This window comes from Trachemys scripta, chromosome 10 (genome assembly GCF_013100865.1).
Source record: "Trachemys scripta elegans isolate TJP31775 chromosome 10, CAS_Tse_1.0, whole genome shotgun sequence".
NCBI classification, from domain to species: domain Eukaryota; kingdom Metazoa; phylum Chordata; order Testudines; family Emydidae; genus Trachemys; species Trachemys scripta.
The window spans coordinates 53,057,965-53,083,531 of NC_048307.1; the positions used below are offsets into that span (position 1 = coordinate 53,057,965).

Here is a 25,567-nt window from a genome sequence, read left to right on the forward strand (position 1 = left end):
TCACAGGGGTTACTCCCCTGATTCCCAGCTTCTCCCCTGCCAAAAAATTTCCCCACCAGTTGCTGTCCCGGCCCGTCAGGGTAAGCAGCTGGCATGCTGGGACACTTTGTTTACTTAGGTTTACCTCCGTGCCTGCGGACGCTTGAGGTAAACAAACCATCTCGGCCCACCAGCGGCTTATCCTGATGGCCCGGGAGCCAAAGTTTGCTGACTCCTGAATTACAGGGTCGGCTTATGAACGGGTTATAAAAATTTTCCATTTTTACGTATCCATCTTGGAGGAGGGGGGGTTGGCTTATAAATGAACCAGCTTATGATAAAGTATATACGGTATGCACTTCAGAGATGATGGGGGAAGGCCAGAGGGACCATGGTTGTTAATAATATAAATATTTGCCAAAAGTTACTACAATACAAGGCAATACCATGCTAACTTACATTCTGTCATATTTTAATGGTATAGATTTTAGTGACAGCCACTATAGCTCACCCTCTGTTGTGGATGCATTGTTTGAAGCCTTTTATTATCCTAGAACTTCACCTAGATGTAGTAGGGGCTCTAGACAGAAACAGCTGTGTGTCCTTGGTTGGCTTTTTCAGAGCCCTAGTTAAACATGCAGTGCTTTCTGATCCTGAGCTGTGACATGGAGAAGGATTAAGCAGTATAAACTAATATTAATACTGTATATTATATTCACCTAAGTAGCGCTAGTTAAAAATGCAGATTCACATCAAATAGCACAGAATGTGGTATAATGTCCTTGTAGGATCGTCTTGTATCATTCTAAGCTTTCATGTGACAGAATTCTGGCGCCTTTCTTCTCTATTGCTATGCAATGCTATGTTGGTCAAAAATGTAGGATTACATGAGTAGCGAGTAAGTAATTTTTTCTACATTTCAGTGGTGATAATTTTGAATTAGTCATACAAACACATAACGTACCAGTATGATATGTTTTAGTTAATATTACCATTTTTTCTCTCTCTCTCTCTCTCTCTCTCTCTCTCTCTCATATATCATGTTAGGTGTCCTTTTCATCTTTGGATCTAGTACTCCACACAGAAGCCTTACTTTCCATCATGAACTTTGTCACATATAGTGTTCCATCAGGTGGTCTTACCAGCTCTGATAAGGGATTTGACCCAAAACCTCAAAGAGAGGAACAAAAAAGCGCTGTTCTCAAAGCAGGTATTGTGATATTGGAAATTCCATGTCTTTTATTTGTCATTCAGTAGCATGCCAACTGCTGTCAATCAGCATTGTTTGCAAGCAACACAGAGCAGTTCATCTGGCAACACATTAGTCACACACCCAGTTGTACATGGAAAAAGACAATAGTAACTCACAATGCTAAATATCTGTTTGAACAAAAATCACATAAGATGAGTTTCTAAGGATATTGACTCTTCTTTTTGGTAATTGCTAAACACTTTCTTGTTGTACAAATACTACTAGCATTAGGTATTTTCCCAGATAGTGAATTAAATTTTATAGACAGTTATCTTGACTGGTTAATTTGCCTGACATTCACATCCACCAAAAGTCTAAAATAAACAAAGTTGCCTTTATCAATGGTTGAGCTATTTCATTAGTATGAATTAGTGAGATTAGGTATGATCATTGCACACTTCCACTTCTTCCCCATTAGCCTCTTGGATAACTTTAATCACCTGAATGAATTAAAACTGGTCACTTGACAAATACATTTCTTTACTATTCCTTATAGGTAGATAAAGTAGTATCCTAATTGAATATTAACAATGGTTGTGAAAAACTAGGGTGATTCTAGTAAAAGATGACAAGGTTGCTGCCATAGTATGTATACCCCTTCATTGCATTTTTCAAACATTGTAGCAAGAACTTGTTGGTAGCTTTAACATCTCACTGAAGGAGACAGCATTATAAGTTGAAAAGGGCAGACTAACTTCCTGTAAAACTTATTGGAGCTGCAGAGGATGAGGCATCGTTGTCAGATGTCTTCACTGAACTATGACTCATCAAAACTCACTACACATTACAGTAGTGAAACATACCTGAAGTGTGGTGCTTCATAAGTGTATGTGCCACAACCTCCTCTTGCTGCCTAATATGACAATTCCATATGAATGCTTGCATTTTTTGAAATTTCACCATGTATTTGCCAACTTCCAGACTATATGGAACCACAGTTTATAAGAGGAATCCTAAACCACATTTTCTATTTGTGTTATGTTCGTATCAGCAAGCACTAGTGAACAGTAAAGAGCGTTTTGTTAGAAGCTATTTAAGGATTGGCTAGTTTGGGTTTTTTTAGGGTTATTTTTAAGCCTGATAGGCGTGAGCTTGAAATTGGCTGATTGTCCTAATTGGTCTTGGTCTGTGGCATAGGAGCTGCTTTTCTTCCTACACCTGAAGGCTTCCCTTCCTGTCCAGGATAGACAGTGATTTCTCACCACATTGTGAAGTCTAGTTTTCTTTCCTGAATGTAAAGAATGAACTACAAACTGTGTTTGGAATTATACTATTCTCAGAGGAAGTGTCAAATGTGGAAAATGTAACCATATTCTGTTTTGAAGTGATTGCTATGCCTGTATTTCATTTGGCTGCTGTTTTTGTCCCAGAACAATGATTAGTCTTCTACACAATGTAATCAAATTTTGCCATAGCTTTGATCAAATAGAGTTAAAATTTCCAAGGTGTTGCAATAGATAACTTTTGAACAGTGTGTGTATATATATATAAACCTTAATTACTACAAGATGATTTGCATCTGTTATATTACTGGGATGAATGTGCCCTCTTCTGACCATGGTTATTTCTGCTATATAGTATTTAGTGATGCAGCCCATGAAGATGTATATGACTTGAAACTTACTGCAAAGCTGAATGCATTCAACATTTTTGTCTGTGATCAGAAATGTAACATTGCAGATATTAAAATACAAGGTAAGTTATCAGTTAAGTATTTTGACTAGTAGAGTTTAAAGAGATGCATCATTGCTTTTCCCCCTAAGTTTTTAAAACGCTACTGTAGAAGTTGTACATTAATATTTCAGTAGCATTTATTTAAATTTTTAACAGGAGATGAAAGAGCAACTGAGCATTAATCTGAGATTTTTAATAGCCAAGATGTAGTGTGATGGAGGAAAATGTATTTGGCAAAGTGCTTAGTTTTTAATGGGGTGAATTAAAAAAACTTGAGTTGTTAACTCACTAGAAATACTGTGGACTTGAAATTCTCTGAGAGTTAGGCACTCATCAGTGTTAGTAACTGGTACTCAACCCTGTATTTTCAGAGAAAGTTAGAAATGGTCTTGTCTCTTCATCACTAATCTAAGACTATGTGGTAGAGGGCATAAAGCAAATTGTTAGATCAGAAACTCCTAAGGTTGAACAGCTTGTACCATTTTTGCTAAAATTCAAGAAAGAATGTGTCTTTATTAATGTACTTATGTGAAGGTCCTATTGTATCAGAATCCCTTACTGTGTTTTATACTTGTTGTTACTATGAACTAAAATTGGATTTTTTTTCATCAGGAATGGATGCTTCTGTTTCTATGAAAACTAAAAAGATAAAGGTTTTTTCCAGACTTGAGGACATCATAATCACAAATGTTGATCCAAAGACCATTCATAAAAAGGTGACTTGTGCAATGAGACAAGATTATAGAAATTATGATTTTAAAAAAAATATACATTGACTAAACAGAGCACAATCAATTGCTTAATACATTTTATTGAGATATGTATGTGGAAGACAAACGTGTTGCTTCAAAAATTGTCAAATTAAAAAACTAAGGAGTTAAAAACTACATATATACCAGGGAAATAAAATATTTTCTTTTGAATATTTCATTATTTGCTTAGGTTAGTGTTCTGATATCGCCTTTGGCAAAATGACTAAAATCTCCAGTAAGACAGAAATAGCTAAATGAGATAATAGAATTGAGTGGATTCACTCAAACTTGTGTATCTAGCTATGCTGTATTAAACATAGAATCATAGAAATGTAGGACTGAAAGGAACCTCGGTAGGTCATGTAGACCATCCTGACAGGTGTTTGTCTAACCTGTTCTTAAAACCTCTAGTGATAGAGATTCCATGCCCCTTCACCCCCATGTCATTTGTTTCAGTGCTTAACTACCCTTTCAGTTAGGAAACTTTACCTAATGTTTAAACTAAATCTCCCTTGCTGTAAATTAAGCCCATTAATACTTGTCCTATCCTCAGTGGCTAAGGAGAATAATGTATTTTCCTCTTTATAACAACCTTTTATGTACTTGAAGACTCTTTATCAAGGTGCTCCTCAAGGTCATGTTTTCTAGACCTTAGATCACTTTGTTGCTCTCCTCTGTTTCTCCAGTTTGTCCACATCTTTCCTAACTGTGGTGCCAAGAACTGGACACAATGTTTCAGCTGATGCCTTATCAGCACTGAGTAGAGTGGAAGAATCCCTTCTCGTGTCTCAGAATATTTGCTTTTTTTTGTGACAGTATTTAATTGTTGACTCATATTTACTTTGTGATCCACTATAACCCCCATATAATTTTTTGCAGTTCTTCTTCCTAGGCAGTCATTTTTCATTTTGTATTTGTGCAGTTGATTATTCCTTCCTAAGCATAGTACTATGCATTTGTCCTTATTGAATTGCATCCTATTTAGTTCAGACCATTTCTTTAGTTTAAGATCATTTTCAATTGTAATTCTGTTCTGTCCCTCCTAGCTTGGTGTTGTCCTCAAACTCTGCCATTTTCCAAATATTTATGAAGATATTGAATAGAACCAAACTCAGGACAGATATTTACGGACCTCACTTGATATGCCTTTCCAGCTTGACTATGAACCATTGATAGCTACTGTCCGCCAGTACTCAAAGATAATCACTAATGGCTCAGAGATCTCTTTAGCAAGATCTTTCTTAAGATGTACGTTGTCAGGCCCTGCTGACTTGAAGATATCAAATTGTCTAAGTAATTCCTAACTTGTTCATTTCCAGTTTGAGCCTCAGATCCTATCCCATTTACACTGATGTTGACCATATTAGTCATCTGATCACTGCTAATTTTTTTGGTGAAAACTGAAACACAAAAGGCATTTAACGCTGTGTTTCTGTTACTGTCTTTCCCTCCTCATAGAGTAATGGGCCTATCCTGTCCTCTGTCTTTCTCTTGTTTCTAATGTATTGGTCAAGTGTTTTCTTGTTACTGTTTGCCTCTCATTTTGTGTCTTGGCCTTTCTCATTTTGTCCCTACATGCTTGTGGTGGTTTTTTTATATTCATCCTTCATAATTTGAACTGGTTTCCACTTCTTGTATGACTTTTTTTCAATATTAGGTCATTAAAGATCTCCTGGTTAAGCCAGGGTAGTCTCTTATCATACTTCTCATCTTTCCTCAGCATTGGGATGGCTTGCGCTTGTGTCCTTAATAATGTCTCTTTAAAGAACTGCCAACTCTCCTGAACTCTCTTTTATCCCTTAGACTTATCCCTTTCCACGAGATTTTACCTACCAATTCTCTGAGTTGGCTAAAGTCTGCTTTGTTAAAGACCATTGTCTTAATTCTACTGTTTGCCTTCCTACCATTCCTTAGAATTATGAACTCATCATTTCATGATCACTTTCACCCAAGGTACCTTCCATCTTCAAATTCTCAACCAATTCATCCTATTTGTCAGAATCAAATCTAGAATAGCCTGTCCCTTGGTTGCTTTCTTCACCTTCTGCAATAAAAAGTTGTCTCCAGTGCATTCCAAAAACTTGTTGGATAATCTCTACCCTGCTGTATTATTTTCCCAATAGATGTCTGGATGATTGAAGTCCCCCATTACCACCAAGTCACATATATTGCTTGTTAATACACTCGTGGTTACATCCTATTTGTTTTAGACAACTTGTTTTACATTCTTGGTCTGTGACAGAATTAACAAAAGGTTACATCAGGATACTAAATACGTATATGTAATAAAATAGCTCAATTCAATTCTTCCAGGCTGTCTCCATAATGGGAGATGAAGTGTTTCGATTCAAAATGGTCCTTTATCCAAACGCTACTGAAGGAGAAGACTACACCGATATGTCCAAGGTGGATGGTAAAATGTGTCTAAAAGTGGGCTGCATTCAGATAGTTTATCTCCATAAATTCTTCATGTCACTTCTGGTAAGATGTTACTAGCATGTATAATTTGGTACATTTAGTTTCAGTTAATAGTTTCTATGCTGCCCAAAAATGCAAGGCAGAAACCTGTTTTATGCCATGTTGTTGTAGCTGTGGTGGTCCCAGGATATGAGAGAGACGAGCTGGGTGAGGTAATATATTTTATTGGACCAACTTTTCTCACCAGCAGAAGTTGGTCTAATAAAAGATTTTACCTCACTCACCTTGTCTCTCTGAAACATAAACATGTAAGATCAAGTTCCTTACCCTGAAGACATGATGTTTAGAAGTTGCACCACTCAGCAAGAGGTTGATAAATACGAAGGGGAATGATGAAGAACAAGAGTGATACGGTGACTTAGTTTTGGCATGTACAAATAGTTGAATGTGAGTGTAAACCCTTCAGATGTAAAGTATCAGAGGGGTAGCCGTGTTAGTCTGAATCTGTAAAAAGCAACAGAGGGTCCTGTGGCACCTTTCAGACTAACAGAAGTATTGGGAGCATAAGCTTTCATGGGTAAGAACCTCACTTCTTCAGATGCAAGACTGAAGAAGTGAGGTTCTTACCCATGAAAGCTTATGCTCCCAATACTTCTGTTAGTTTGAAAGGTGCCACAGGACCCTCTGTTGCTTTTTACAGATTCAGACTAACACGGCTACCCCTCTGATACTTTACATCTGAAGGGTTTACACTCACATTCAACTATTTGTACATGCCAAAACTAAGTCACCGTATCACTCTTGTTCTTCATCATTCCCCTTCGTATTTATCAACCTCTTGCTGAGTGGTGCAACTTCTAAACATCATGTCTTCAGGGTAAGGAACTTGATCTTACATGTTTATGTTTCAGAGAGACAAGGTGAGTGAGGTAAAATCTTTTATTAGACCAACTTCTGCTGGTGAGAAAAGTTGGTNGAAAGCTTATGCTCCCAATACTTCTGTTAGTCTGAAAGGTGCCACAGGACCCTCTGTTGCTGCCTTCAGATGTAGATATCTTATCAGCCAAAAGTACAACTAGACATAAATGTACATAGTGCATCCTGCTTTAAATGCATGTTCCAAGTAGGGTTGAATTCAACAATGAGTACCCTGCTTAGCTAGCAGATGATCGTGTAAGTGAGGCAGATAGACTTAAGAATTGTGAACTCCAACTTGATTATATTTTAGCAGGGACCAGGGCCAGTGAGAGCGCAAATGGATTAGGCAGGTGCCACAGCCAGCCCCCACTGACAACTTCTGCTTCAGCAGCCTATTGATTACCTTGAGCTTGTCACCTGGCAGCTCTGCCCCAGTCACCCACCCAGTATCCTGGCATGCTTCACAGGCACCCTCTGCCTAGGAATAAGGGAAGGGCTCAGGGGCTGGCAGTGCAGGGCAGAGGCAGGTGCTTGAGTCAGGCCTGGCCATTACCTATAATGATTCCAATCATGGCGTTGTCCAGGGAGAAACAGCAGCTCCGCTGAGCCCCAATCCCTGGGAGGGCCGTAGGGCCAATACTCTAGAGGCCTTGACACCCGTGGGTGGCAGGATGTGGCAGCTCATAGTGGGAATGGCTGCGAACCCTCCAGCTGCTTCCTCTCAGGGCTGGCCTCTTCTCATCTTCTGCCCAGCGGCTCCACCTTGCCCTCTGCCACTTCGTCAGCCGCCACTGCTGTCCGCGTTGCAGCGCCATCCCATGCCGCCCCCAGCTCCACCCATAACTGCGCCGGCGGACCACCCAGGACTGTGTCGCAGCCCACGGTTTGGGAACCCTAATGTAAAGTACTTATTTTTGTGCTACGCAAGATAATGCTGTTTTCCAACAGAACTTCCTGAACAATTTCCAAGCAGCAGAGGAAGCCCTGAGTGCAGCTACAGTCCAGGCTGCAGAAATGGCTGCTTCCAGCATGAAAGATTTTGCTAAGAAGAGTTTCCGCCTTTCAATGGATATCAACTTAAAAGCTCCGGTTGTAGTCATCCCTGAGTCTTCAGTCTCCCATAATGCTCTTGTAGCTGATCTTGGTTTGATCAGAGTTCAGAATGAATTTAAATTGGACTTCACAGATAAATCTTCAGTTCCTCCAGTCATTGACAACATGGATGTGCAACTAACTCATTTGAAGCTATCAAGGTATAAACTACTGTGTGTCCCTTGATACTGAATGTTTATAATTGGTGTTGGAAAACAGTTCAAGTGCCAACAGTGCTCTGCATAGAGTAAGAAGATAAAGCCTGTGCCTCAAAAAATGTAATACCTAAACAGGTTGTACGGATGTCATGGGAGAGGGGGAAGTTGTGCAATGGGAAAGCAAAGTGGTTGATTGAAGAGGCTCAATATGTTAATTGTTAAATCTGCTTTTAAAAAAAAAATTTTTTTTTTTTTTAGTTCTATTTAACACAATGTTTTTAGAGGATAGGAGTAGGATTCCTAGGTTTCCTGGAATGACAAAACTGGTTGTTGTTGTTGTGTTTTTTTTTTTTTAAATACTTGTCTTGGGTTCTTTGGAATTGACACATGAACAGTACAAAGGGTCTTGTGGTTAATTTGTAAACTTATAATCAAGGCACTACCTTTCACTACCAGAATACAGATAAATATTCACACACAGGCTCATATCTTCTGTAGAATTTTATATATACTTTTATTTTGTGCATCATAAATGTAAAATAAGTAGAAATAAATTAATACATTATTTCTGGGAAAACAGTCTTGTTCTGTAGAGTACTAGAGATGAATGTATTCCATATACTGGCCAGGAACATACGATTGTTGGCCTTGCCACAGTAGTTTTTGCTGACAAGCTAATGTTTGCCTACAATTATTGCATAGTGGTACCTGTGATACTACACTAACCTATACTTTACATAGAAAAGAAGTGCACAACTGCAGAGATTGTGTGATATCTGTGGAAATCTTTACTTGCTAGTGGCAACCACTATATTCTTTTCTCATGAATGCATAAACTAAAACATGTGGTTTGAGCATTGGCATGCTAAACCCAGGGTTGTGAGTTCAATCCTTGAGGGGGCCATTTAGGGATCTGGGGCAAAAATCTGTCTGGGGATTGGTCTTGCTTTGAGCAGGGGGTTGGACTAGAGGACCTCCTGAGGTCCCTTCCAACCCTGATATTCTATGATTAAGATATGATTCCGAGTTGAGATTTGAATGCTCTTTATCGCTGTAGTCCAATAAAAAGGCTGAAGGGCAAAGCTCCAAGCTCTTGTTTTTGAGCATGGTTTCTGTACAGAAATCTAGGTTTTCACCTGCTCCATTCTCTTCTAATTTCCCAGCTACTCATGGAGAAGTAGGGGATGAACTGTATGTCATCAGAGATTCAATAGATGTTATTTTTAATCTTTTTCTATGTGTTTTCAGGAGTATTATACCCACCACTTCTCAACCAGATGTTGAAATTTTACAGCCAGTAAATCTGGTTTTGTCTGTCCAGAGAAATTTAGCAGCAGCTTGGTATCACGATATTCCAGCAATTGGGATCAAAGGAGACCTAAAACCTATGCAGGTAACGCCACGGCAAACTAATTGTTGCATTTTAAGTAGTAAGAGATTTCTGTAATGATTAGGCAGATCTTGTAAATTTGTTTTGTAGCACTTTAGCAGGGGCGGCTCCAGGCACCAGCGCACCAAGCGCGTGCCTGGGGCGGCAAGCCGCAGGGGGCGGCCTGCCGGTTGCTGTGGGGGTGGCAGTCAGAGAGCCTTCGGTGGCATGGCTGCAAGAGGTCTGCCGGTCCCGCGGCTTCGGGGGCGGGTACGCCGAATCTGCGGGACCAGTGGACCTCCCGCAGGCATGCCGCCGAATCTGCATTACCAGCCGGAACTCCTGCAGGTGCTCCGCCAAAAGCCACTTGACTGCCGTGCTTGGGGCGGCAAAATACATAGAGCCGCCCCAGCACTTTAGGTTCTTGATGCTTACAGAATACTGTTTTATTTGGTACCACGGTGTTCCTTGGCTATCTCTCAGTCATGTACAATTCCAGCCTGACAGTGATCTGATGTGGTTGTAGTGGCAGGTGTTGTATGGCTTCGTTGTAGTCAGATGATTTGGGTGCATGATAAAATGAAGTCTATATTTAGGATCAGCTGATCCTGGCAGAGCTCAAATATCATAGTCTTGTGGATTAATAGCCAGCAGTATCCATCAGCATGAGTTTCCCTTTATTAAGCAGCAACTTAACACAAGCAGACCAAACCTGGCTGCTTTATCATAGAAAGAAAGAAAACTGCTTTGCTAGAATCCAGAAGCTAAGTTGCAGGCTCTGAAACTCAGCTTAGTTTGACTGCCCTGTATTGCACAGTTATTTGAGTGAATGTTAAGTCTTTATCAGTTTTTATTGTAAATAGAAATCATCAGATCTCAGCTTTATCCTCTCACTTTCTTTTCCCATCATTTTCACAGTGTAGCAAGAGTCCCACTTTAATGGCCTCAAGAGTCCCAAATTTTAGCCAGGAATCAGAGTAGGGGTTGCCCTAACCCCTGTACCAGTAAGGAGGAGGGAATTGATATATCAGGCCTTTTTGGCGAGGGCTACCACAGGAGTCTTCTTGTACTAGTATGATCCTTCTGGGGGATTGGAGAGTTCTGTCCTATGGCCAGAATCCATCAGTGGCATGGCACAAAGTGGGGTACATGGCACAAAAGGAGGCCCAATGTAGTTACTTAAATGTTGTAAGACCTAAATGCATTAACAGCATACATTTCTAGAGACTTTAAGAATTGTCCTGTAAAGGTGTATTGCTGTTTCTTGTAAATAGTATTAATAATTATATATTCTTAACATTCTGTTTTGCATTATGATTCCTTAATGTTGAATTACTTATTTACTTGGTCATAAAAAGTGTTGGGTCCTAATTTAACACTTCCCAGACTTAATGTTGCCTGCTTTTCTTTTCATTGGCAAAGCATTTCTGTTCCATATGGAATTAACTCACTCTTTTATTAAATAATTATTACACTATTTGGGGCCAGCAAGCGTTTGAAAGTGATGGACTAGGTTCTTTTTGTTTAAATCGAAAAGAAGCAAATGGCATCTTGGAAAAAGGAAAAATATTCTTCATCTTAGAATTTTTAGACTTCTTCAGCCAAAATTGTTGTTTTTCAATCAAATTACAACCTTGTTCACAGAGGAAACATCCCTTAATTAGAATGTTGGTAGGAATTGCTGGAAAGAAAAGACCTTCACTAACATGGAATGAATTGGACTGAAGTGTCTAGGTTGGGTGATGTGGTGATGGTACTACTAATAAAGAGGCAAGTTCTCAATATGTGTTGATGTGTTTTACAATTTACAGATTGCTCTCAGTGAAGATGACCTAACTGTCCTCATGAAAATTTTGCTGGATAACCTTGGAGACGCTTCTTCTCAGTCAAGTGCTACAGAACAGACCCTTCAAGAAGCTCAAAAAACAAAAAAAGAAAAAGGTCAAAGTGATTCTTATCTCCATGAAGGTATAGCTTTAATCCAAAATTTGGCTCGAGTTCAGAAAAAGATGAGCTGTTTTTAGTTAATAATTGCATGTACTTTGCAAGTATAACATCGGTAAACTAATGAATTGTTCTAGCTGCTGACCTTTGCATACATGGACCTCGTCTGGCATTGCAGTTAAATGCTGTGTATTTTTTCTTTCTTTTGCTTAGTTATTCATTAGAACCTAAATATTGATATTTGCTTTTGGCTTATTGAATTTACAGCTTAATGGATTATGGAGAAGTTACAGAATACAACAAAATCTGTAGCTAAGGGAAGAGTAGTGATACTACTATGAAGCTGAATAAAAACTGAAGAATATTTATTAAGATATTTACACTTATTGCTCTTGTAAAACAAGTTTCATTTGTCAGGTCAACATAATAAATTGCTTCCATAGATGTAGTTTCTTGAGGTAAAGTGACAACCCACGCAGACCCTAAATGATAAAACCAAATAGATTCAAAGACATACTTAAATGCGCGTGCTGTTGTATTTAGCTGGAATATATGGGCCCAAAGAGTCAAAGGTGTTAACAAGATCCTGTCACTGTCCACTTTGAAGAGTCTTAAACAAGGTTTAGAGCTTGGTATACAGAGATCTCAGCTTGCTCAGTACTATTGCAAACACACCTTTAAAAATTCTTTTAACCTTTTATTATGGATACAGAAAAGAAGAAATTAGTTAAAACATTTGAAATCTAAAGTATTAAATAAGGATTTCATTTTAGCAGCATCTGCTGCTCCCTTTTGTTGGAGAGAGTTTTTAGAAGGAAAAACCTCCTCCTTTGACAGTCAAGACAGTAATAGCTGTTCTTTTGGAGAAAAGAGAAGTTGATAGAGATGGGTTGGTGCTAGTGTTGCTGTTAAAATCTTATCCCATTTCTTAGAAGACAAAACAAGACAGACATGCACAACAGGGAAGAGAAAACAGGAGCAAAGATAGGAAATGCAGCTTCTGGCTCTGGTGTTGACTTTCACTTGCAGAGGGGACTGGTAAGGGAAGTGGATTGGGCAAACATATTAATGGACCTAAAGGCAGATGATGCCTGGGATTATTTTAAGTTAAAGCTGCATGAGCTGTCGGAGGCCTATATCCCTAAAAAGGGAAAAAGGTTAGTAAGCAAGAGATTTAGACCGAGCTGGATGAGCGACCGTCTCAAAGGGGCGATTGGGAAAAAACAGAAAGCGTACAAAGAGTGGAAGAGGGGAGGGATCAGTAAGGAAACTTACCTTAGTGAGGTCAGAGCATGTAGAGATAGAGTGAGAAAGGCCAAAAGCCATGTAGAGTTGGACCTTGAGAGGGGAATTAAAAGCAATAGTAAGAGGTTTTACAGCCATATAAATAGGAAGAAAGCAAAGAAAGAAGTGGGACCGCTGATGATTATAGCTGGAGAGGAGATTAAGGATAATCTAGGCATGGCACAATATCTTAACGAATATTTTGCATCGGTGTTTAATGAGGCCAATGAAGGGATTAGGAATATTAGCAGCGTGACAGAGGGGGATACAGGAGGGGGGATTATCGTATCCGAGGTAGAAACCAAACTTGAACACCTTAATGGGACTAAGTCGGGCGGGCCAGATGGTCTTCATCCGAGAATATTGAAGGAATTGGCACGGGAAATAGCAGGCCCCTTAGCGATCATTTTTAATGAATCTGTAAACACAGGGGTGGTTCCATTAGACTGGAGAATAGCTAATGTGGTTCCTATTTTCAAGAAAGGGAAAAAAAGTGACCCAGGTAACTACAGGACTGTTAGTTTAACATCTGTAGTGTGCAAGTGTAAGGTGATGCATTTAGGGATGACTAACAACAATTTTAGTTACAAGCTGGGGACGCATCGGTTAGGAGTAACGGAGGAGGAGAAAGACCTCGGGGTCCTTGTAGACCGCAGGATGACTATGAGTCGACAATGTGACGTGGCGGTGAAAAAAACCAATGCGGTCTTGGGATGCATTAGGCGAGGTATATCTAGTAGGGTAAGGAGGTGCTGCTTCCATTTTATAAGGCGCTAGTGAGACCTCATTTGGAGTACTGTGTGCAGTTCTGGTCTCCCATGTTTAAAAAAGATGAACTCAAACTGGAACGGGTACAGAGAAGGGCCACTAGGATGATCAGAGGAATGGAAAACCTGTTGTATGAAAGGAGACTAGAGGAGCTCGGGTTGTTTAGCCTGACCAAACGAAGGCTGAGGGGGGATATGATTGCTCTCTTTAAATATATCAGAGGGATAAATACCAGGGAGGGAGAGGAATTATTCCAGCTCAGTACAAATGTAGACACGAGAACAAATGGATATAAACTGGCCGTGGGGAAGTTTAGGCTTGAAATTAGACGAAGGTTTCTGACCGTCAGAGGGGTGAAATATTGGAACAGCCTTCCGAGGGAAACGGTGGGGGCGAAGGACCTGTCTGGTTTTAAGATTAAGCTAGATAAGTTTATGGAGGGAATGGTTTAATGGAAAAACATGATTTTAGTCAAAGGAATACCGTGCCATGGCAGGTAAATAGTATAATGGCTAACGAGGCTCAGGCTGGAGAATCTTGCCTACATGCTCGGGGTTTTTACTGATCGCCATTTTGGGGTCGGGAAGGGTAGATTGGCAGTGGCCCTGGAGGTTTTTTGCCTTCCTCCGCAGCATAGGGCAGGGATCGCTAGCAGGAGGATTCTCTGCTAATTGAAGTCTCTAAGCCGCAGGTTTTGGGGACTTCAACAGCAGAGTCAAGGGGAAGGGTAGGGACGGCTTTGCGGCCTGCATCATGCAGGGGGTCAGACCAGATGATCATAATGGTCCCTTCTGACCTTAAAGTCTATGAGTCTATGAGAGAGTTGCTGTTGGAGAAACACAGACACAGCTCATGGTCTTATCTACCACGTCCAGAAATGGAAAAAGTGTACCAGCATCAGGCTGTTTAGAGCATTGCTTTTAATTGCCTCTTCCTGGTCACAGGGTAACAGCAGTGTTGCAAAATATACAGTCTTGGCCAGCTTATAATTACGCAGTGGGGAAAAAGGAGTAGGATAGGCAGGGCCGGCTCCAGGGTTTTGGCCGCCCCAAGCAGCCAAAAAAAAAGTCGCGATCTGCGGCAGCAGTTCAGCGGGAGGTCCTTCGCTCTGAGCGGGAGTGAGGGACCATCCGCCGAATAGCTGGACACGCCGCCCCTCTCCGAAGTGGCCACCCCAAGCATGTGCTTGGTAAGCTGATGCCTGGAACGGGCCCTGAGGATAGGAAAGAGAAGAAATAAAGTGGGGCAGGAAAAGGACACATGGCAGGCAAAGAGACAAATTATCTAATCCCACTAGATGTATGGGATTCAGCTGGAGCCAGTCGAGGTGGCAATGTCATATGGGTCTTTGGCCTCATCTGGTCTGGACATCTTTCATATTGGGATGACAAAGGCTCAGGGTCCCAGAAGATGGTGAGAGTGGCAACCACAATGGTTAAACCAGATCCAGTAGCCAGTATCTTCCCCAAAATCACTTTTTTTTTTTTTTTTTAAAGGATCCCAGAAAGGAATGATGGGTGGAATAGCCCATCCTCTCATTTTGTCTACCAATTAGGCCTAGTTTCTAATGAACCTATTTTGGTTCATTGATTTTTCGGTCTCTCACTGTCTTGTTTATCAGGCATGATCTTAACACAGTCTTTGAATTGTATCAGGAGGTCTTTTTGTTGGGACTAATTCAGACTTAGCCTTCTGAATTTGAAAGATACTATTAAGCTTTTTGGGACATATTCTAATAGACTTCTTGGTTTTTAAAAGCAAAATTAAGTTGTTGTGAGTGTATGAAATTTTCTTTCAATTTGCAGATCCTGGTCTCACTTCAGGGCAAACAGATATTTCTGCATCACAGCCTCCTGTGGAATATTATTCAACTCTTAAATTTGACTTCAACTTTGAGTCACTTTCAATAGTTCTTTACAGCAATGACCATAATCAGGTATGTGGTGAAATCTTCTAAAAGCTGGGGGAAAAATGTCAATTTTTTTGTCAGTAAAATTCATGGTAGGAGAATAAAAACATTCTCTATTCTTGTTAACTTTGTATGAAACCTTTGCTGCAGTAGAACTTAAGATTTACATTCTGTTACTTATGATCCACTTGGGTAAAATTGTTACATACTTTTCCATCTTAATAGATACTACTAGGAATATGGTAAACCAGTTCACATGAAAAATTATATATGTGCATATTTGAAACATCATTCCAGTTCACACTGGGCATTAGGCTTTATTATGTAAAATGGAAACTGCATTATTGAGCTAAAAAGGGCAATTGATTAAAAAAATTGTGAAGTGTTGAGACAAATGAGATGCACAAGTGAGGCTAATCTTGGAAAATGTGAAGTGTTTGTAGGTGGCTATAAGGCAAATGTTAAATCGGCTCTTAGTGGCCCCTGGGGATGCCTTTGGCAACAACTGACACATGGGAATGTTTATTTAAAATTAAACAAAAACTTCTGCATGTATGTCTGTCTTAAACACTAGGCATAATGAAAAAATGTTGGTTTCAGGTTATGACCTTGTAATTATTGTGGTGTTTTTGGATTTGTAAACGCTGACAGACAGCATAATATGGTTAAATGCAGAGGCCCCAACTTAATTTAAAACTATAATCTAACTGGATTGACGGCCCCAAACTAACCTGCAAGGTTATGCTGATGCAGATGTCAAAGAACACCAATAGCGTGGTTGGACTGTAAATACAATGGTAACTGTGGAGCAACCCTCCTTTTGCACCCTCAGGCATGCCCAAGAACTCTGACTGGAATCCAAAGTCCTAGCCTGCCCCCCTTCTTTACAGTAGAAGTCAGGGAGAGAGGCTGAGATGAACCACAAGCTGTGAGAGACATCAATGCGTGCCCACTCACCATGCACATTGTGCCCAGGACCAATACCTAAACAGGCCACTGGGTTACAGAAACCTCTGACTGACTCTTTCTACCCACCGATTTCACTGGAACCAGCCAACATTGGGACAGTTGTGATTTAAACCCTCAAAACCAGAACACCTAGATTCTGGCTGGGTGAAAGATGAAAAAACCCAGAGCAGTTTGCTAATTTGGTTATATGGGGATAAATCCCTTTCAGACCCCAAAACTGGCTATTAGCTTTAGCTCCCAGCATCATCACTAGAGATCCAGCAACTACCTTTCCACAGTGACAAGACCCACATGCACACGCGCTCTACCCCACCAGGCAGGAGCCAATTGCCCAGTTCCATCCCCACCACTTGATGCCAGCAGTAATGGGTTGGACAGGCCCAGGCCCCAGGGCTGGCTCTGGCTTTTTTGCTGCCCCAAGCAAAAAAGCCTCACGCTGCCCCTTGGCGGGAGCGCGGCAGGGGAGGGCGCCGAGCCCGGCCGCGCCCCAGCTCTCCCCGGCGGGCGGAGCGCTGGGGGGAGGGCGGCGAGCCCGGCCGGGGCCCCGCTGTCCCCGACCGGCCGGAGCGCTGTGGGGAGGGCGGCGAGCCCGCCACTGGCCCCGCTCTCCCCGACCGGCCGGAGCGCCGCGAGCCCGGCTGGGGCCCTGCTCTCCCCGACCGGCCGGAGCGCTGGGGGAGGGCGGCGAGCCCAGCCGCGGCCCTGCCCTCGACCCTCCAGGTGCCGCTCTAAGCTCTCTGCCTGGAGCTGGCCCTGCCAGGCCCAAGATGCAACATACGACCCCTCCCCCCACCCTGAGCATGAGGTGGAGAAGGGGTGGGAGAGAAAGTAAAGTAGAGGGGGGCAGTTGCTCCCAGCTGAGATTTTTGTCCTATCCCCTGGTTAAACCCATACTCTGGCTAGTGAAATTAACTTTTGGTGTCACTGATGTGACAAAAATCGCATATGTTGTAGCTATATGATGTACCTGAATCACACTCTTGTTAATTATGCAGAATGAATTCCATTCTTCACTCGCTTGATATCTGAGCTTCCTCAAATTTACTGTGTAATATCCCAAATTTTCAGATAGAATATAAATTTCTCCTCCCCCTCCATCACTGTTTGTGTGGAATTGAACTTAATAAACTACTAGCATAAAATCAGTTATATACAATGAATCATTCCAAAAGTATAGTTTACTCTTTCATGGATTAAAGTAGACTTTTCCTCACTCATTTTTAAATGAAAGAAACCATAATGCATCATTTGATTTCTGAAAGCTTGTAGTAGTACCTAAACCAGAAGCTTCTGAAACAGAAATAGCAGAATTAGAATTGCCAGAAAAAAACAGTTAAAAAACAAAACAAAAAGACCTACTCTCATTTATGCTTAATTTCCAATTCTGGTTGTTCCCAGCAGTGATCTAGTACCAATAAAATATCCTAAAGGCAACAATGATGCACATAATTATTACCACAATTCTTGAATCATAAATGTAGTTTGATAAAAGGTGCTAAGAAAAGTTGTTTGAGATTGGGATCAACTTAACTATTAAATGTTTAGTGGGCTCGGAATGGTACCATAATAATCAGGGCCTTGGCAAGCCTGAATTTGACATGGTTTGTCGTGGTAGCCGTAAGTACAGCCAAAATACCAGTTTTTGTTGCTTACAAGCTTCAGTTAATTGAGCATGATAGATCACTCCAGGTTACTTTTTTCTTCTTTGCTGTCATCCTTCCCATGTATGCTTGGTGCAGTTTAGAGATGCCTCAGTTGTGTTCTTGCCCATTTGCCATAGGACAAATACAACAGATGAGAAATTCATAGTATAGGCTTCAGGAGGATCAGATGAATTGCTGTCAGTCTTTATTGTTCATACTTTTTAAAGTAGTTTAAGAAAATACTAAAAAACGCCCATAGTATATGAAGCAAATATTTATCCTACAAGAATGATATACACCTGGCTTTCTATACTTTATCAGGTGGGATATAGACTGGCTTTGTGACAAAGACAACTTCGGTTCTATTGGTCAGTTATCTCTCCTGGTAGTGGATATAGATCACCTTTGATATTGTTAATCATGAGATGGTGTTAATCCATCTAGGAACTACAGTACTGAATGAGGCTGCCGTTAAGTTGGTTTATTTTCTCCCCTCAGTAGTTGTGGGCAACTGCTTTTCTTGGCAAAGAGATCTTCTGTAGGATGTCTTTCAGTCACACCTGATAGTTTGTGTGCACACATATGTGTGCACATGTACGCAGCTAAGGAATTTAGTCAAGGCTTATTTTCAATCTGCTGATGACACAAAACTGTCTCTGTAATTCATCTGACTCAGATGATGCAGTTCAGCACCTCAGCCTTGGTTGCTCTCATCCATGCTCTAATCTCATCTAAATTAAGTATAACTTCTCTCGTAACCAAATCATAAAGTACATTCAATCTCTAACATAAGCAGAAATACACTTATGTTTAATCTTCCATTCCCCATAATTGTTTCCCACTGTTTTTGTAGCAGTCCCTACTTTCACTGCATAGTGACAGTTTACGCCTTGGTGAACTCAGACTACATCTCATGGCATCATCAGGGAAGATGTTTTCAGATGGTTCAATGGATGTTAATATTAAACTCAAGACGTGTACCCTGGATGATCTCAGAGAAGGGATTCAGAAAGTAACAGCGAGGTTAGTTGAACGCGTCGCAAATGAAGAGCTGCAGTGAAAGTGTTATCCCTTGTAAATTACTTTTGGGAGGAATGTTGGTAGCTTTACTCAAATTTTATAAATAAACGTTAGGTATACTTTGTTGTATATATTTGCTGAGCCATGGAATAATAGTATGGACAACTGTCAAAATAGAGCTGCCAGACACGGAAAGAGAAGTAAATAGGAGGCCTGGATCTCTGGAACTTCATAAAGCTTGGAATTGCTGGCTCAAGTTGAACTCCGTTTAGAGTTAGGTTGTTTTGTGTACTTACAAACTTGATTCACATTCCCTGTCACACTATATCAGTTTTTGAAATGTTGTAATAAAATACGCTAGACTACGTTTGTATGACTGTAAAACAGAATTCATACTTGTCCCTAGTTTCTTTGCTTATTGAACACAAAAGGAATTCATTACTTTTGAGCTGGGATATATTGAAATAAGTGACTTTGAGGAGAAAGAATGCATTCCATTACCACTCCCCTTCTCTATCCAAATTCTTCTAATGCTATAAAAGTTCATTAAAATAATGCTTTTTACATTTATTGTTTTTCAGAATGATTGACAAAAAATGCGGCAAGACAGATAATTATATGATTGATATAAACTACAAGCAAGATACAAATGGGATTAAAATAGTTGCTATCCTTGATAAACTATATGTGTGCGCCAGTGTGGAGTTCCTGCTAACAGTGGCAGACTTCTTTATTAAATCTATGCCAACAGCTTCAACTGAAAGGTCTACTCAGGTTCAGTTAAAGCATGTCCCTGGAAAGCCCAAACATGAAAAAGGTTTGTAAAAATGTATCTGGCTTTTTAAGGAGTCTCTGGGGGAAAGGAAACATCCAGAATCACATAACTTGCTGATATTTTTTGAAGTTGTGTGGAACAGTATATCAAAGGGCAGTGTTAAGTCCCCAAAATGAAGATAAATATGGTCAGTTAAGGTGCCAGAGATCATACTGAACTGAACAGTAATCTTATCTAACTCTTGCTGTCATACAACACCTAAGGTATGTTCTCCAGAGATCTTAATAGGCTGGGATCAATTTCTACAGTGACACTAGAAGTATTTTTCCCTGTTACAGTAAATTTTGTAAAAATAACTTGCATACCTATTTTTTTTCACCCAGCAGTTGCTGTATATCTGTAGGCACTGAAAAAGCACTTAAATATTCAAAGGAAGCACACTTAAATTATCATACTGCTATATGGACCATTAGTCTAAGCATAGTTCTCTGCTTTTAAGAAAGCAAGAAAGTGAAGAGAGAAACAGCACACTTTAAATGCAGGTTACAAAGAGCATTTGATCTTACATATAGGCTTTTGGAGTGTAAAATTCCTCCTTGGCTAAAGAAGACTTGAGAACAACACTGAGTTCCCTAGTTTGAAATTTTGGGGATATTTTTAGTTAAAAATCCAAAACCTACCTACCTTCCCCTGCCTGGTAGAATTCTAAGGCTCCAACACTGCAATATGATTTAAATAAGAAAAAGAAGCAATTTGTTTTTCAGAACAGCTGTGGTCTAACATGATGAATAATTTCTTTCTGTTCATAGGGCAGGGATCAGGAATTCAGGCTGTATCTTGACTGATCCTGCAAAAATTCAGTGTTGAAGCTTTTCATCTAAACGAAATATTTGCTTTCCTTTTACTTATGGTATCACAAGGCATCTGTTTCCCATATGCCTTTGGCTTCTCCAGCTGCAACATATGGAACTCTCTAACTTCAATATAATCTCTTGTAGGGGAACATGTTGGAGAACTTTGTGCTCTGTAAAGAGACCTCTTTCTGAGAAATATACTCATAAAGACTTGGAAATAGGAGGTTGAGTAATTTTTAATATTAGGAACTACAAGTAGATGTTTATAGTAGCTTTTTATTCAGTTGGGGGTGGGTGTTTGTTTTTTTTTGTTTTTGTTTTGTTTTGGTTTTTTTGCTTAAGTGATCACTTTATACCTGGCTCCCACTGTTTTCAACAAGCCTTTTCATGTACAGCTCCTTTTTCTGGCTACTGGCGGATTATGCAATGTATTTTTTATAGGACACACAGGGTTCTAGTAAATGGCTGTGATGAAACCAAGTCACAGCATAACGTGTCATAATTTGAGGAAAACCTTAATGAAGTCCTGCTTCGGATCAGAAACTAGGAACAGGTTTCTTTAGATTTTCTTTTTCTACTGTATAAAATCACAATCCTTCTTAATCCACCATAAAGTAATGGTTGAATAGCATTTCTAATGATGTAATTTAAGATGTAATATAAGTATGTCTCTCAGTACTTTTTTCTTTTTGTCCAGAGGGTTCCTTACGGCCAAACATGACGGTAAAAGCAGTGATCCTGGATCCAGAAATTGTATTTGTTGCCAATTTGACCAAGGCTGATGCTCCTGCCTTAAAAGCTTCATTCCAGTGTGATTTCTCTTTATCATCTGATAAGCTTGTACAAAGGATGACAGCTCAAGTGAAGGATGTAAAAGTGCTGGCCTGTGCTTTCCTCAGAGAAAAGCAGGACAAGAATATCACAACTGTAAGAAAACTATTCGCATGCTTCACACGCAAGGAAACTAGACGCAGAACTGTTGGTTCATATAGCCTTTAATCAGTCGCGCCTCCCTCCGCCCCCCCAAAAAATAAAAAAATGGTCCGGCTCAGTTCCAGGATAACATGAAGAGATGTGTAAGGGGGCGGGGGCGCGAGGTAGAGCAATTGTATTGTGCCTTGAAGAGATAACTGATTTGGGCTATTTTGGTCAAAGGGAAGGGAGCTAGTTCCAAAAGTGATGGAATCACCTAGAGAATGCTGTGATATTCCCTTCATCTTAAATCAAAGAAGCTGCAGCTTCAGCACCTCTGCTGGTGTCAATATTGCATGTGGAGAGAGGCCACATATAATTAAAACATTAAGTTGGTATGGGTGGCGTGTTCTTTCTGATTTGTACAAATATACTGTTAACCCCCATTTCCCCAGCTCCGTTTCATTCTATTTGCTCACAGGCCAACATGTCTGAGCTCCATAAGCCACCTCTCCAATTGCTTCTGCCCTTCCTTCCCCATCCCCCAAGGAAAAGGGAAAGTTCAACTTCAAGTCCCAGATCTCACTTAGAAATATTACAGGAAAAAGTTGTAAAACTATGGAGCATAATTACATTCAGTGAAAGTTTTCTTCCTAGAGAAGACACTGATTATATAGTGGTTTTCTATTTAAAAATCTGTTTTAGCAAAAGCTTGTGAGCAAAAGCTTGTGAGCTTGAGCATAAAGCAGAAATTGATGATAGCAAGAACATATTGTAGATAGGAAACTAAAGTTAACTTACTAATGATGAGTTAAGGATCGTTAATATGAAGTCAACAGTTTTCTATTATGGGTTAGATTTGAGTCTGTAGGGTTAGCCTTGACTAGTATGGGCAACTGGTAACAGCATTACTCCAGAAGTAGCACTGTGGAAGTCCACTGGGCTCCTCCTCCTCCTCTTTTGCTGAGAGTGTGGGGAGTAACTTGTTAAACCTCTATTCAGGAAGTCGCTTACTCACCCCAGGAATCTGGTCAGCTCTGTCCACTCCCTGCCCTTCAGTCCTCTTGCTCACAGGAGAGTATTTGGTGCACAACTACTGGAGTCTCTGCCTCCATGCCAGCTGTATTCCCCTGAAACAGCTGCATAGCTCCATGCTTTTTGCCAAGTGTTAAGTCCCTTTGGCCATTAATTAGAAAGATATGGGGGGAAAACATTTTTAAAAGGTGGAAGGTTGGAATTAATTTATTTCATAACCATAAATTCAAATACTCCCTTCAGGTGTTACAGCCTTGTTCTTTGGTTGTGGAAAACATGACACATGTTTCAGGAGTACAAAGTATGGCAGTGACAATAGAACAACTTATTATAAAGGTTAGTAATATTGTTAAAAATTGACTTAGAAAAAGCAATTACGTTTCTCAGACTAAAATTTTAACATGTTTTTATTTTTTTATTTTTATTGCTGTGCAAAGTTTCCATTTAGACCATCAAAATTCTATGTGTAATTTTGGTGTGGATGTCAAAACATTTTGGTAATACTGCTATGAACAAGCACTGATAGTTCAGAGATGTTTTAAAATACAGTGTACTGAATTATTAATTAGTATTAATATATACTCAGTTTGTAATCTGGTCAGTTTAAAAAAAAAAATCAGATAGTACCCTTTTTCCTGAGTCTCCAGCCAATCTTTTTGGTTTCACAATTGGTTTTTCCTATTTTTAAAACATATTTTCCCCCATTACTGAATGCAAGACCTACATCTGTAACGTAAGTTGATAGTTGCTTGAAATTTATGCACAATTACTTCTCTGCAAATGGTATAATTTGATAATTCTTAGAATAAAGCACTAATAACAGTTGTAAAATACCTTTCACTTAATGGCTTAATCAGTAATTTAAGGATAGCTACAATAAGAATCTTCACTTGACATTACTGCTAACGCTCCATTTTTATATAATGTGTGTTCCAATCATATCAGGGAAACTGGCACATATGGTATATTACAGTAAATCAGATTTCACCACTTGTAGCAAGTCTTTATAATAAGAATGTTGGTGGCTTTCCTCTAGAATTAACTTTGGGTTGAAGTTCTGTAGAGTATGTACCCATACAAAATAACAGGTTTAGCTTTTTAAATAAATATTTTGTGTATAACATAAATATTGATGCTTAAACAAGAAAATTGGTAGTATTTTAGCAGAGGTGGTGTTCACTGAATATATCAGAATATTGTTAAAATATATGCTTGCTGTGCAGAACAGTAAGAAGGTTAGGACTTTGTGAGTTAGAGCATCAAGAATATTATTACAACTCTGAGAATGTGTGTGGAAAACTAGTGAGGATTTTAGGAAATATAGATGAGAGACACTTATGCATGATGGCCATTTTTGTGCTCTGAATTTAAGTTGTTACTTGTTAGTGTAATCAGATACATGCCTTATCTATGTGATGGTGGATAACCTATAACAGGTACCACAGTCTTGGGGTATATCTTCAATGTCCAATTGTTTTCCATCTGGCTTACATGTAAAAAAACAAAACAAAACATAAGCTACAAATGAGACTCTTTATTCTTCAAGATTTCACCAATCATTTTGAATACTGTGATGACTATAATGGCTGCCATAAAACCAAAGGCCAAGGAAGAGGATTCCAAAGGGACAACAAGTGATTCTGGAAACTTGTGGGATGTGAAACCCATTAACCAGTGCAATGCTTGGTTCCTTGGTGTTGATGTAGCCACAGAAGCAACTGAAACTTTCACGGACAGTGAGCATGCTCTGAAAAATGAGAATTTTGACGTGGGTGTGAAATCAGTTCAAATCACCTTGGAATGTGGTCTGGGACATCGTACTGTTCCTTTATTATTAATAGAATCAGCATTTTCAGGAACACTTAAAAACTGGTCTTCCCTGTTGGGTGCCACTGCTGACTTGACACTGGAGGTAAGTGAGGTCAATTCATGCTTCCAAATTAAAATTGTTAAAGGCAGAAAAATGTTTTGAAATGCTAAAAGACAATTGTTACTTGATTTATATGTAGTAGAGCTTAAAGTCCTCAATAACTATTGGGCTAGCATTGTATTAGTGCTGTAAAAATGCATACGTAGTCATAGTCAATACTCCCAAGAAGTTAGTTGCATTAGAGACACTGCAATCAGTCTAAGAACTGATAACAGGGAGAGAAGGAGGGGCAGCAGACAGGAGAAATCATTATAATGTAATGTGGTTTCATAGTCTATCAGTGTGTACGTAGCTTGATTCCAAAAATGTAAACAATTATTTTAAAAATCCCTATCAAATAACAATTGTCTGCCTCTCTACTTCTTTAACATTTTTGCATATCCTTTGGGATCTTGGTGATGAACCCCATCCCTCTTAATCTCTATGGAAAAGGTGATCTTGGGTGTGCGTGATCATGCTTCGTGTACTTCCTTTTCTCCATACAAGCTATGTCTACACTGTGAGCTAGCTCTCATCGAACTAGTGCGTTGAAACTAGTAGTGTAGCCATGGCAGCAGCAGCACAGGCTAGCCAGCCTGAGTACCAACCTTCCTGAACCTGATGTGTACATACTGTGGGCAGTTGGCCCTTGCTGATGCTGCCTGTGCTACTGCGGCTATATTGCTGTTTTTATCAGGCTAGCTCAATGAGGGCTAGTGTGAGTATGTCTATGCAAGCTGGGAATTACACCCCTAGCTTGTAGTATACTTGTAGACACAGACTATCAACAGCTACTGCATCTATCTCATGGTTGGCTAGCTTAAAATATTATCTATCGCCACAACTCCTTCTGATGAATTATCCCGGGGGGAGGGTGTTGAGTCCCACATGGGGTTGGGAGGTCACCAAGACCCCAAAGGGTTATTCCATACT

General features: G+C 39.9%; 1 protein-coding gene across 5 annotated transcripts in view; it reads left to right on the forward strand.

The window, feature by feature from the left end:
* The window catches only part of VPS13C (vacuolar protein sorting 13 homolog C), a 215,679-nt gene that overhangs the window by 104,921 nt on the left and 85,191 nt on the right, over window positions 1-25,567 (forward strand). For all 5 annotated transcript variants that reach the window (XM_034783883.1, XM_034783879.1, XM_034783880.1 and 2 more), the window contains 13 exons: window positions 1,027-1,189; window positions 2,810-2,926; window positions 3,518-3,621; window positions 5,971-6,138; window positions 7,942-8,246; window positions 9,492-9,636; window positions 11,424-11,580; window positions 15,414-15,544; window positions 18,983-19,152; window positions 19,731-19,966; window positions 21,476-21,705; window positions 22,969-23,061; window positions 24,272-24,637. In XM_034783883.1, coding sequence (XP_034639774.1) covers window positions 1,027-1,189; window positions 2,810-2,926; window positions 3,518-3,621; window positions 5,971-6,138; window positions 7,942-8,246; window positions 9,492-9,636; window positions 11,424-11,580; window positions 15,414-15,544; window positions 18,983-19,152; window positions 19,731-19,966; window positions 21,476-21,705; window positions 22,969-23,061; window positions 24,272-24,637 — 2,385 coding nt within the window. The remainder of the gene's footprint in view (window positions 1-1,026; window positions 1,190-2,809; window positions 2,927-3,517; window positions 3,622-5,970; window positions 6,139-7,941; window positions 8,247-9,491; window positions 9,637-11,423; window positions 11,581-15,413; window positions 15,545-18,982; window positions 19,153-19,730; window positions 19,967-21,475; window positions 21,706-22,968; window positions 23,062-24,271; window positions 24,638-25,567) is intronic.